This window comes from Plasmodium yoelii, assembly GCF_900002385.2.
Source record: "Plasmodium yoelii strain 17X genome assembly, chromosome: 11".
NCBI lineage: Eukaryota > Apicomplexa > Aconoidasida > Haemosporida > Plasmodiidae > Plasmodium > Plasmodium yoelii.
Window position 1 is genome coordinate 1,366,948 of NC_036183.2, and position 15,001 is coordinate 1,381,948.

At 21.4% G+C, this 15,001-nt stretch overlaps 4 protein-coding genes and 1 non-coding gene across 5 annotated transcripts; 2 read left to right on the top strand and 3 right to left on the bottom strand.

Annotated features, from left to right (window-relative positions):
• Positions 1-92: 92 nt before the first annotated feature.
• On the bottom strand, positions 93-2,666 carry PY17X_1133100 (RAP protein, putative; the record flags this gene model as incomplete). The annotated part of the gene is made up of 1 exon (XM_022956563.1): positions 93-2,666. The coding sequence occupies one exon, from the start codon at positions 2,664-2,666 to the stop codon at positions 93-95; it is 2,574 nt and encodes an 857-aa protein (XP_022812448.1).
• Positions 2,667-3,868: 1,202 nt separating this feature from the next.
• On the top strand, positions 3,869-5,404 carry PY17X_1133200 (uncharacterized protein; the record flags this gene model as incomplete). Its single annotated transcript, XM_720166.1, has 1 exon — positions 3,869-5,404. The coding sequence occupies one exon, from the start codon at positions 3,869-3,871 to the stop codon at positions 5,402-5,404; it is 1,536 nt and encodes a 511-aa protein (XP_725259.1).
• A 1,265-nt stretch (positions 5,405-6,669) lies between these two features.
• On the bottom strand, positions 6,670-6,742 carry PY17X_1133300. The gene has a single exon. It is a non-coding gene; the product is annotated as a tRNA-Thr (tRNA).
• A 1,218-nt stretch (positions 6,743-7,960) lies between these two features.
• PY17X_1133400 (serine/threonine protein phosphatase 5, putative) lies at positions 7,961-10,051 on the top strand (the record flags this gene model as incomplete). Its single annotated transcript, XM_719935.1, has 1 exon — positions 7,961-10,051. The coding sequence occupies one exon, from the start codon at positions 7,961-7,963 to the stop codon at positions 10,049-10,051; it is 2,091 nt and encodes a 696-aa protein (XP_725028.1).
• Positions 10,052-11,147: 1,096 nt separating this feature from the next.
• PY17X_1133500 (NLI interacting factor-like phosphatase, putative) lies at positions 11,148-14,681 on the bottom strand (the record flags this gene model as incomplete). Its single annotated transcript, XM_719936.1, has 1 exon — positions 11,148-14,681. The coding sequence occupies one exon, from the start codon at positions 14,679-14,681 to the stop codon at positions 11,148-11,150; it is 3,534 nt and encodes a 1,177-aa protein (XP_725029.1).
• Between the last annotated feature and the right edge of the window lie 320 nt (positions 14,682-15,001).

A 15,001-nucleotide genomic window follows, 5' to 3' on the forward strand; every position in this document is an offset into this window, starting at 1 on the left:
GGCGGCAAACTAAGCGGCTGCCTCTTGCTGCAAATCTCTTCACTTTGCGATGAAACTTCTTTATCTTGCGGTCATATCTCTTTACCTTGTGGTCAGATTTCTTTAATTTTTTTCTTTAAAAACTTTAACTTTTTTTTTCTTCTAAACTCGGCAATGCTGTTAATAAAGGCTGATTTGGCATCTTCCGAATGAATTGTGTTTTTGATATTTTGCAATTCTTTATTTTTTAATAAAAGGGTTTGCTGATTATAAGGCAAAATAGAAACCATATCTATATTTGACTTATCATTTATTATTTTTTTTATGTACGATTTTTTATTTAAATATGTTTTTAATATAGCCCAATCAAAGTAAGGAATGTTAATAACAATATATCCAAGGTCACTTAATAATTTATGTTTTAATTTTGAAAAAGAAGTATAAGATTTTGTGTTTCTATAAAAATGATGTTCTCCATTAACTTCGATTATTATTTTTCCAATATTTTCATAATTTTTTTTATCTGATAATATAATTTTAGTAGAATTATTTGATTCTTTTTTATAATATATTTCATTTTTTGATATATTTTGAAATGTTTTATCTTCCTCAATAAAATCAACATTATATGGTCCTATTGAAACTTCTTCTAAAGGTGTTAAATTAAAAGTTAGAAGAATATTTTTAACTTCTTTTTGTAAATCTGATTTTATATTATATTCAATTTCTTTTTCTTTATTTTTAATATAATTCATATATTCATAACATTCAGTATCTAATTTATTATACACATTTGGAACATGTTGTGTTCGCAAAGAGAGTTCTATAATTTTTAATTGGTTTAAATATATATTATCTATTAATATGTCATATTTGATTAAATTTTTTATTATCATATTATATATATCTTTATTTTTAAAAGAAAAATAACAAAAACTTAATAATAATTTTATTAAAAATTTATATGGAATTTCATGTATTAATTCGGGTTTATTTAACAATTTGGTTGTTATGTCTACTAATATATTTTCTATATAAATATCTAAGTGAAATAAACTGTACAAAATTTTTATTTTATCTAAAATTGTGAGAGAATTGCATAAACTGTTGCCTCCTCTCTCCTCACCATCACATTCGCTATTTTGACAGACTCCATTTTTCTCTACCACTTTGCCTGTTTTGGTAAAAGATAAATATTCGAGGGAGATGATATTGCAAAAGTTTAGAATGTGTTGGATTATATTCGAATTTCTGTATTTATGTAAGGCATATGATTCTAATATAATTATAAGATTTTGAGAATTATATTTTTTTTGTTTTATATTTTGTAAAAATATCGAATCAAATATATGAATAACTTTTGAAGGAAACAAATTATTTTTTGATAGTAAAAAAAAAATAAGTAACAAATTTTTATAATTTTTTAAAAATTGAATAAAATTATTTAATATATATTTATAAAACATATGATAATCTAATTTTAAAAATAAAAAACAATTCATGATATAAAATATTTTATTTAAAGAATCATAATCCTGATCTAAATTTATTAATTTATTTTTATTAAAAAAATATATTTTTATAATATTTGTAATTTCGTTTGATAATGGTATATGAGAATAGTTTAAATCTTTTAAACTTTTACAAATTGAAAAAAGTGTGTCTAAAATAATTGCGTTTGGTGTGTTAGAACCAGCATAGATGGAGTCATCACCATTATCATCATCATTATCACCATTATCATTATTATTATTTCCGTTCCTATCGTTTGTGCTGCCCCCCCTTTTAGTGTCTAACTTATTTTTGTTAAAATTTAATGGGCCATTTTGCGTATTAACAATTTGAAAAATTTGGCGAGATATTTTTTTTCGCAAGTTAAATGAAAAGGTATTATCTTTATATGGTAAAAATAAAAAGTCAAAATTATATACTAATTTGTTACATATATTTTTAATTAAGACCCAATTGACATTTTGTAAATTAATAGAATTATAATGTTTGTTAAAAATATATATTTCACTAAATATTCTTAAAAAACCAACAAGATCATATATTTCATATTCTTCATTTTTTATGAAATAATCACATTTATTTATAAATATTTTTAATATATCATTATCAGCTAGTTTTAAATTTGTTAATATATTTAATGCATAAATTAACATTTTACTAGTATATAAATAATGTAGTTTTAATTTTATTTTAGACATAATACATGTTAATACTTTTAAATAAAATTCATTTTCAAATTTATTTTTATAATCTGGAAAATTTTTATTAAATATAATTAATAATAGTAATAAATTTTCTATATTTAATTTATTATCATTTTTTTCCAATAAAACATAATTTATTATTTGATTTAAAATGTCAAAACTAATTTTGTTATTTTTCAGATTATATTTGTTTAAATCGTCTATATCAAATTTTTTTTCTTCAAACTTATTTTCTTCAAATTTTTTTTCTTCAAACTTATTTTCTTCAAACTTATTTTTATTTTTAAAACTGTTCAAATTTGGAGATAATTTATTTATTATTTTTATCTCCTTTTTATTGTTATTTTTGTTACAAACATTCTGATAAAATATACAACAATATTTTCCACATTTTTTTTTACAATTTTCGAAATTATGCCAAGTAATCAAAAATTTCCCACACCAAATGTGTGGCTTGAATAACAAAACCATAGTTCAATCACATATTTATCATTTTTTATTTTTTTTACATTTTCTATATATTAATAAAAAATAAAAAAATGGGGAAAAAAAGATGGGGAAAAAAGATGGGGGAAAAAGGATGGGGAAAAAAGATGGGGAAAAATATAAAAGTTATTTGGCAAAATTTAATAAATTTTACTGTTTTAAACTATATGAAAAAGGATGTTGAAAAAAAAAATATTTTGTATTTTTTTTTGTCATAATGTATATCTCTTTTATTATTGTTAATTAAAACCCCCAATTTGGCAAAATAAATATTTTTTTAATTTTATATGCGAAATTTCGTTTTCTTTTCTAATTTTTTTTTGAAATATATTAATATTGTTAGTATATGCGCATATAATATAAGCATGTCGTCTTTTCAATCACTTTTCAATCACTTTTCAATCACTTTTTAATCACTTTTTAATCATTTTTTTAATCATTTTTTTAATCACTTTTTAATCACCTTTTCTATTCTTTTCCATTTTTTTTTCCATTTTTTTTCCATTTTTTTGCCATTTTTTTGCCATTTTTTGATTAGATCAGCAACTAATAAATTTTCACAAATTTGGTTAAATAGTCGTATGTAATGATTGTATTTTTTTTTTCTATGAAGAAAAATAATTACAAAAAAAGGATGAAATATTTTTTTTCAAAACTAACACTTTTATAATTTTTATTATTATTTTTATTATTTTTAGTATTTTTATTATTTTTAGTATTTTGTTTAATTTGAAAAAAAATCGAGGAAAAATCTGATTATATTGTAAAATAAACTTGCTTAAAATATTTCATCCTCATGAATAAATCCAAACATAAAGAAGATAAGAAAAGAACAAAATAAGAAAGGAACAAAAGAACAAAAGAAGAATCAAACCAATATTAATATAACAAGTTAATTAGATTATATATCATTCAAAAAAAAAAAAAAAAATTAGGAAGAAAGATTATTTGTAAATTTTGAAAAATCACGTGAAAACATGTAATTAGCTAAGTTATATATATATATATATATATATATATATATTATATATTTTTTATTTTTATATTTTTGGAAAACTTAAAAGATACATAAATAAAAGATAAGGAGTTCGATAGCTCCACTTCAATATATGTGTTACATATATTGTAAGTAAGATAACCATTTTAAATATTGTTTTAGTTATTTAATAAAGTGTAGCAAAAAAAAAATGTACAAAATAGAGTATACAGAAGACAAGGGTAAATGCATTGTAGCTTCGACCCAAATTCGGTCTGGATATTGTATTGTTGAATCACATCCGGAAATTGCTATTCCATTATGTGTTAAATTTATGGCACCAAGAATAGTTGATTCTACTCTTAAAAAAAATAATTATAAAACAATAAATATATGTTTTTATTGTTTTGAAAAAGTTAATAAATGTATATATTGCCCTAATTGTAAATATGTAGCATATTGTAGTGATAGTTGTTTAGAAAGAGCTTGGAAATTTCATAGAGAAGAATGTGATATATATAAATCTAATATATTTGATAGATACTGTCCAACAATAACTATGAGATTAGTTATTCATTCATATTTAACCCATTTTAATTTTTATGATTATAGTGGAACTATTACAGATTTAACAAAAGAAAAATATGAAAACTTAAAATATCCAGCATATATTGTTGCTGTTGCACTTATGAGTAAAAAAAAAAAAATTTTTTCAAATTTTGATGAAAATAAAAATATACTTAAAAATGTAATTGAAAAATTTATAAAGGTATCAAAAAATACATTACAAATTATAGATAATGAATTAGAACCTTGTGGTTTAGGTTTTTATAAAAAACCTGTTCCATATTTTAATCATTCATGTTTAAGTAATTGTATAACTATATTTAAAAATCAAAAATTATATATAAGAACATTAATGGATATATATCCAGGAGAAGAATTAACAATAAGTTATTTAGATATAGCATTTGATCGTAATACTAGACTAGCTATTTGTACAGATCAATATTTTTTTACATGTACATGTAAATTATGTAAAGTAAATATTCCTTCAGAGTGTCATAATATGTTCAATAATGATTTTATATGTACACGTTCAGAAAATTGTAAAAAATTTGTTAATTATATGGAAATGGTATTAATATCAGAACTCGAAAGAAAGCTTAATTATCATAATAAATTACATTTTAAAGCATTTCCAATTTTGAAAAAATCAACAGATAAAAATGAAAACATATGGAAATGTATGTTATGTAAACATGAAACTAATGATAGTGTGATAAAAGGGGTAATAGAAAAAGAAAAAGAAACTGTTAAAGAAGTTGAATATTTAGAAACTTTATTTGCTGAAAAATATTCTTATGATAATAAAATTATATTACAATCTTTAAATAAAATCAAATCGAAAATAGATTATCTTACAACCTTTTATCATCATTCAAGATACTCTTTACAAAAAATGAGAGCAAAAATATTATATATATCTATACAATTACAAGAATTCAAATTAGCATATAATATAGCTAACCAATATTTAAAATCAATTGAAGTTTCATATGGAAAATATTCACCAATATATGGATACTATATTTTTTTAACAGGAAAGCTAGCTTTATTTCTTGATCTCAAATCAGCAGGCTTAAATTTGATACATAAAGCCAAAAAAAATATTATCAAAACATATGGCCCCGAATCTCCTATATACAAGGATCTTGAGAAGTTTCTTTATACAAATAAATATTAGACAATAAATGTTAGACAATAAATATTAGCACAATAAATATTAGCATAATAAATATTAGCATAATAAATATTAGCATAATAAATATTAGCACAAATGAATGCTAAACGAATGTAATTATTTTAGAGCTGATAACTGAGTTACATTGAGTAGTCAGTGTGGAAAGGAAAATGGAATGGTAAAAAATATGTCGCAAATATTGCATTTGAGAATATTTGCGTTCATAAAAAAGTATTAATATATATATATATTTTTTTTTTTTATATATATCCGCCTTCTTATATGTAATTAAATAAAACCATGGGGTTGCACACCGATTGTTGTATTTGCATATATTTATATATGTGTGCATATTTATTTTGGATGATATACAAATGAAGAAAAATTCATGATATTCTGTGATTGTCACATTTTTTATGTATTGTTTGCAAATTAATCATGTATTGGTTGCGAATTAGTTATTTATTTTCAAAACTTTTTTAATGTATATATACACTTTTTATTCATATTTCTACAAGTGCATTTATATAGTATATTTTATTATTAATTTTTATGTTTTTGCATTTAACTTTTTTTTTTGATATTATATTTTGTTTCTTTTGTACAATTTTCATATACCATTGTATAGTTGCATTTCATAAAAAAAATTCTAACTAGCCAAATAATTAAACATATCTATAATTGTGAAGTCAATTCATTTACAATAGTTGTTTTATACCATAACCATTTCGTTTTATTTATTTTAATAAATAAATGAATTATAAAATTAAAAAAAGCGATAATAAGGAAATCCATATATACACATGTATTATACGAGCATATATATTTACTTAATATATATGTAGGCAATGGAAATAATAATTTGTACAAATAATAATTTATACATGTTATAAATACGACTAAACATGCTTCATTTACCATTTTTAAAAATATTTAAAAAAAAATGCTTTTCATATGTATGTTCATAAAATAGTGCTGTTTTATATGACTTGTACATAAAATATAATAATAGCACATAATTATTTATACTATATATACTACTATTTAGTATCATTTTTTTTTATTATAGAGCTAACCTTATGATCTCCATTTATTTATTTTGTCATATGTATATCATCAATTTAATAACTTATTCTATAATGATTTATTTAAGCCAATAAAATATATTTTATTACTATTACACAAGATCTTATTATTATTTTATATTTTCCATTTAATTTATAACTAATAACTAATTTATATCTAATATTTGATTTGGAGCTAAAAATAGCCACCTGTGGGAGTCGAACCCACGATCTTTTGATTACGAATCAAACGCATTACCAACTGTGCTAAGATGGCTTTAATATGAATTTTCGAACTAGCCTTTCAAAATGTTTTATTTTTTTTTTTGTAAATTTTTCCAAATTTTCACAAATTGTTATGTTCCAGTTGTGTACGCAATAAATGTATTACATATTTGTATATGAAATAAAATGAAATTTAATATTAGTGTCATAATTATTTTATTGCTAAGAATGGTCAAAAAGAGAGAGAAAATTCATTACGATTTTTTTTTTTTTCAAATTATAAATAAATAAAACATCAGCTAGCTATATAAATAATATTGTAAAAAAATTATTAAATGGGCAAATAAGATATGAACAGAACATTATTTTATAATATTATGTTATATCTAGTTACTATAAATTTTTGTTTTTTTTGGTAATTTTATTAAAAATAACAATTCCGCTGTTTTTTTAAGATTTGTGAATTTATAAGAAAAAAAAAAATATAATAAAAATGTAATGAGCAAAACACGTACATACATAAAATAAATAGATAGGGAAAATACCAGAAAATTATTTTTTTACATATGCTTATATATTAATTTTGTTTATAAATAAATAACATTTTATTGGCGAATTATTCTCCTTTAGAAATATAAAGTTTTATTATTCATGTTGTTTTAATTTTTGGAAATATAAAACATATTATATATCATAAAATCAACCTATAAAAATAATATACATGTTTGTAAGTGCAAAAATATGTTATTAAAGAGCATGTAATATAATAATTTTTCTACTATTTTTTGTATTGTAAAAAATTTCATATTATTATTATTATATACTTATTTTAATTTGCAAATATATTATATATGAAAGTATAAGGTACATGAATAAATAAATAATATTTCATTTTTTCCTATACAATTAAAAAATAAAACATATTTTTATTCAAAATAATTGATACAAAGACATAAAAAAATTTAATAACAATTAAAAGATATATATAATACGATTTAAATATTACTATAATATTATAGCCCACAACACACCAAACGTACATACATATAAATAAAAAGATTTATTAATAGTTATAGGGAATATACTTATTTGTAGAGGTCAAAACTATCAAAACAAAGTGTAGCAATTTTGTAAAGAATATATAAATAGTGATATTGTATAAATTTACGAAAAAAATATAAAAATTCAAAAAAAATCCAAAAAAAATTCAAAAAAATTCAAAAAAATTCAAAAAAATTCAAAAAAATTCCCCCAAATTTTCCCCAATTTAATGAGTGGGCAAATATTTTCTAAAAAAATTTTAAGAAGTGTAACGAAATTTCGAACACAATTAAATGAAGGAAATAAAACGTTTTGTAAATTAGGAAATAAATATATAAATACAAAAAATAATATGCCAAATATAGATTTGATAAATATTACAGAAACTATGAATACAAACCAACATAATAGCAAGGGTGGGATACATAAAAGTGATGATAATATAAAAACAAATAATTTAGGATCTATTGTAAACAATTTAAATGAATACAAACCTCCAAATGAAAACACAGAATGTAGTGATGATAATAGTACAAATGTGAGTAGCAATGTTCGAAGTGAAAATGAGTGTTATGATAATAAAGCAGAAAACTGTCATGCAGAAGAAAATGCAAATTCAGATAAAATAAATAAAATCGACACAATAAAAGAAAAAAGAGAAGAAGGAAATGAAAATGATTTAAATAATGATGAAGAAAATGGAGTAAAAAAAAATATAAGTATTGAACTTTTGAAAATTTGTAATTCCTTAAAAAATATAGGAAACAAATATTTTAAAGAAAATAATTATATAATATCACTAAAATATTATACAGCAGCAATTGATTTTATAAAAAGCTTTTATGAAAATAATACAGATGAATCATATTTAGAATTATTAAATAAAATTAATATAGATACATTATCAGATTATGTACAAATTGATGGAGAAGATATTGAGTTATTAAAAACATATTATAATGAAAGCACAATAAATAAAAATTCAGAATTTATAAGTATATATGAAACAGATCTACATATATATTATACAAATAGATCTTTTTGTAATATGAAATTAGAGAATTATGGATTATCTATACAAGATATAGATGAAGCTATAAAAATAAATCCACATTATGCTAAAGCATATTATAGAAAAGGTTGTTCTTATTTATTATTATCCGATTTAAAAAATGCATCTGATTGTTTTCAAATGGTTTTAAAATTAACAAAAGATAAAAATTCAGAATTAAAATTAAAACAATGTAAAAAATTGTTATTTGAACAACAATTCCAAAAAGCTATAGAATTAGAACAAAAAATTCCATATTATGAAACTATTGATTTAGATAATATAAAAATAGAAAATAATAATGCACCGATATATGATCGAAATAATTTAAATATAGAATTTTTAAAAAAAGTTGTAGAATATATAAGTGTACCTAATCAAAAATTAAATAAAAGATGTGTATGTGCAATCATATTAGATGTAATTAAATTATTAAAACAATCACCTACTTTAGTATATTTAAATTTGAAAGAAGATGAAACGATAACAATTTGTGGTGATATACATGGTCAATTTTATGATTTAATAAATATAATGAATATTAATGGATATCCATCTCCAAAATATTCTTATTTATTTAATGGTGATTTTGTCGATAGAGGTAGTTTTTCTGTAGAAGTTATTATATTTTTATATTTAGCTAAATTGATATATCCTAATAATGTGCATCTAACTAGAGGAAATCATGAAACAGATAATATGAATAAAATATATGGATTCTTAGGTGAATTATTAGAAAAATATGATGAAAAATTACATTCTTTATTTTCAGATTCATTTAAATTTCTACCATTAGCTTATGTATTAAATGATAAAGTATTTATATGTCATGGTGGTATACCAAGTAAAACAGATGTAACTTTAAAAGATATTGAACAAATAGATAGAAATACAGAACCCTTAGATGAAGGAATTATGACAGATTTATTATGGTCTGATCCAAATGAAGAAAAAGGGTTTAAACCGTCAAAAAGAGGTATTGGTTTCTCATTTGGTACAGATATTACTGAAAATTTTTTAAAAAAAAATAATTTATCTCTTATTATTCGATCTCATGAAGTAAGAGATGAAGGATATTCTTTAGAACAAAATGGACAACTTTATACCGTTTTTAGTGCACCAAATTATTGTGATGTTATGAAAAATAAAGGAGGGTTTTTAAAATTTAAAGGAAATGCAACACAACCAGAATGTGTAAAATTTACCGAAGTTAAACACCCAAATGTCCCATCCCTTAAGTATGCTCACAATTTATACCAAAACATTTAATTGTCAAGATAAAAAAGGAAAATAAAAAAGAAAAATGAAAAAATAAAAAATAAAAATAAAAAAAATAAAAATGAAAAAAATGAAAAAAATAAAAATGAAAAAAATAAAAAAAATTTGCAAATACCATTTTTAATATAAATATATGGATACATATTTTTTTTTTTTTTTTACACTTTCTATTTACAATAATGTAAACAGTAGTATTTATTTTCACCCATTATACATGTAAATTTTTTTTAAAAATTAAAATAAATTAAAGTGAATAGATGTTGTTCACTACAATAAATGAAATGTATTAATTTTAATTAAATATGTCAGAGCATATCATTATTAAAATTATAAGCTCATGTGCATATGCCTTCGCTTCTACGCCATTTCTATAACGAAGAAACGAGCTTAAGCTACAAGTTGATCGTTTAATATAGATGGTGAAGAAGAATGTTTTTGTCCTCAATAAAGGTGATAATATATAAATATTTTATTTTTAATATTTTTTTAAATTTGTTAATGTTTAAAAAGGGTAAAACAGTAAAGATGGGAAAAGTAGCGAATATAATAAAAAAACGCTTTATATAAATTTGAAAAAAAAACGAAAATAATAAAATTTAAATTAAATATTTATACATATTTTAAAAACAATTTTATTTTCAAAAATGTGCATGCTCAGGATAGCAAAAATTGTTAAAGCAAAATGGATTGTAATATAAATAGTACAAAAAAAAAGCTAAATAATAAAACTTATTAAAAGTGTGGAAAAAAAAAATATATATGTGAATATATACATGTACGTAATATATATGTGAATATATACATGTACGTAATATATATGTGAATATATACATGTACGTAATATATATGTGAATATATACATGTACGTAATATATATGTGAATATATACATGTGCATATGAAAATGAGAGTACATATTATGTTGTATAGAAATACTCTCCGTTTTAATTTGGGAAACAAAATGTGAATCAATAGAATGAAAGATATAGTTGAGATTCGGCTAAATAAAAAAAAAAAAAAAAAAAAATGAAAACTTAAAATGTGCTTATAAGGTAGATGCACTAATGAATTAAAATATTTTTCTGTATCTATTGTTTGTCATTTTGAATAACTTTATCAGAAATATCTAAATCAGAGGCAAGTACAAAATTTGAATTTCTAATATTTTTTTCTGTCTCATCATTGTTTCTTTTTTCAACTAATCGATGATCTATTATTTGATCTTGTGTAACCGTATTTGAAACATTATCATAAATTTGTCGTAATTTAACTTCTTTTTCTATCCATTTAATATTTATTTGTTCATAAGGAGAGCATATAACAGCATCATTTGTATATTCACCAGTACCTAGAAATATACGAGATTTCAGATTTTCAACTTTAATACAATCATTTTGATTATCTTGTTTTTTTTCTGCATCTTTATTTCCAAAAAACCAATGATCTTTTTTTGGATGTAAAGGAGGTTTATTATTATATATTTTACAAAGCTCATCAGCATTAAATAATGAAGATTTAATATTTTGTAGAGTTCCCTTACAATGATATAACCATAAAGTATGAACTTTTTCTATATGATTATAATTTGATTGTTTTGATTTTATTAAATTATCTGTACAATTTTTAGCAGCAATAATATGGGTAACACCCGGATCATCATAATTAGAATATATTTTAGCTCCTAATTCTAATGCTATTTCTTTTTGTCTTTCTTCACAATCAGATAAAATAACATTTTGCAAATTTTTTGAATTTTTTCTAAAACCTGTAAAATATAATCCTACATTTGATAATGTACTAAGCATAATATTATCTATAATTTTACCTACATCTACATTTAATGGATTTTCAAAAAATTGTTTATGAATTTTTAAAAAAATTTTAATCATATAATGTAGATGCATATCCATATCTACAAATCTTTTTTTACATGTACTAGGTTCTTTAAAATGTGAAATAATATCATATTTACTTAATTCAAAAAAATTATAATGTTCTGCTCTTAAAATATGAGAATGTGGTATATCAAACCAGACATCTTTTCTGTCATCAAATGCTATTACATATTTAGGATCAACATTTGGATAAATTTTTTCAAAATGTTTATTTTCATCTCTATCTACACTACTACATCTAGCAACTATACGATCAGCAAAAATGGTTCTATCAGGATCTAAAATAGCTATAACTACATCTGCATATTCTCTTGTTGCATTAGTATATATAGATAATTCATAATATAATGATAATATCTCTAAAAATTGACGAACATAAGGTCGAAATTTTAAATAATAAAAAAAATTATAATAAGGTAAAAAAAATTTATATAATTCGGGTTCATCATTTTCGCCTATAAAATTTTCTAAGGGTAAATCCATATTAAATTTAGCAAATGATGTTGCTTGTAATAATGTATTATCCAAATCTAATAATAAAATTAATTTTCCATCTTTTAAAGATGAATGATATGTTTTTCCTTTTTTATGAATTATTGTTTTTAATATATGTGGTGATATTATTTTTATTTCATGTAAATCATATATATTATTATATTTTTCAGGGGGATATGGCATATAAGAAGTTATAAATAAATCTTCTATTGGTATATGATTAGTTGATTCTGTAAATTTATTTATTTCATTTTCTTGAATCAAATTTGAAGAAATTGTATTATTCAAATTATTTGGGTTTTTTAATATGTTTGAACTAGATGTATTTTGTTGTGCTTCTATTAAATTTCCTGAATTTATTTCTTCCATTCCATATTTATCAAATTCTGTTTCCTCTTCTATAAAAGAATCATTTTTTTTTTCTGAACTATATCTAGTTAGATGTGGACTCGATATATTATCATTTTCTAATATTCCTTGATTTTTATTTTCTTCAAAATATGGAAATTTTTTATTTTCATTTTGTCCAAACATTTCTACTTGCTCATTTTTATAATTATAATTTCCAAACTGAGAATACAACCCCTTCATTTTATCTAACATAATTTGATCATTTTGAAATTGTTTTAAATTAATTTGTGAAAAATTTGAATGAGATGCTTCACTGGTATTGTTTAAATTGTTGCTCCATCTCACGTTGTTATTTTTGGCATCATTTTTTTCGTCATATTTTTCGTCATATTTTTCGGCATTTTTTTCGTAATTTTTTTCACTACTATCAACATCTTCGATATCCTTTTCCTCGTCAGTTATTTCCGAAACCTCACTTAAACATTCTATATAACTGCAAAATTTAGAATTATATTTATTTTCTTCAATATTAGAATAAATGTTATTCCTTTTTTTTTTCATCGGATTTGCATTATTTATGTTCATCTCCAAATGCGTTTTCAAAATTTTCACATTTTCATAATTGAAAGTTTGTGCTAATAAATTTATATCAGGATAATTAGATGACTTCGACATATCTTCTATTACTTGATCTTCATTTATTTCGCGAACCATGCTGTTTACACTGTTTAAATTGTTTGCATTGTTTGCATTGTCTATGTTCGTTTTGTGATTATTTACATATTCATTTGATGTGTTAGATGTAGAATTGTGGATTCTTGTTTCGTTAGACATATTAAAATTTTCTTTATTTTTAATTTTCAAATTTTTATATGTCATTTTGTTTTTAACTTTTGCATATGAATTGTTATTTTTATCATTATTATGTTTCTGAAAATTCACATTAGAATTTAAATATTTATCTATTGAAAATGATATATTATCAAACATTTTTTTGTTATTTAAGTTTTTAGAATTTTTTAAATGTTTTAAATTTCTATTACTATTGTTAATATTACTACTGTTTAACTGTTTTATGTTGAATTCATTACTAATTTTGTTATTTTCAATATTGGAAAAATCTTGAATCTGTTCATTTTCTTCATTACCATTTATATTATCTATATTTGTAGAATATTTGTTACTATCGTTATTACCATACCTGTTTAATGAATCGGTAATTGGTGTGTTATAAAATTTTTTTTGTTTATTTTTATAGTTGTGATTTCCTGTTTCAAATTTATTAGTTCTTCTTTTTCTTTGGGTAAGATTATTATTACCATTTTTTATGTTATTGTTAGTACATGTTCTTGTGTTAAACATAATTCCATTTTCATTATTTTTCCAATTTTCTGAATCATGATTATAACTAATATTAGGATAATTATATTCAATTCTTTGTTTATTATAAATATTATTTTCGGTACCTGAATTTTCTATATTATAATTGGTATTTATTTTGTCAGAAAATTTGTCATTATTTGATATATCATTACTATTTACATTAACATTTACATTAACATTGTCTCCATTTCCTTTGTTCATAATCTTTTTGGAATTATTACCTCCTTGTTTTATCCCTGCCTTAATATATAGATGATTTTTATTTAACAGAAACTTTTTATTGCTTATATTCAAATTACTATAATTAAAATTATATTTCTTTCCCCAATTGGTGCTATTACTATTGTTATTGCTATTGCTATTGCTTATTTCTCTACTAACATTGTTCGGATTAGCGCTATCTTCGCCACCTTTCATGTTGCCACCCCCATTACTACTATCTCGATTCACCAAACCTGTGGTTAGGCTTGTTTCTTTATATGTTTCATTTTCATCCATTTCGTTAAAATGATATATACACACATAACATATAAATATGCTTTTTATATAAAAGAGGAACGATATTTGACTAAATGTGCACACACATACATATACATATGCATATAAATATGCATGTACACATGCATGTAGATATATAGTATGTAGATACTATAGTTATGCACCGATATTAACAAAATGGTGGAAAAGTCTAAATGCCAAAATCTTGAAAGCTTGTTTCAAATACAAGTTAACTATGCTAATAAAAAATAAAGAAAGAATATGGCTTTAATTATTATACATACATACATACATATACATACATATATACATACATACAT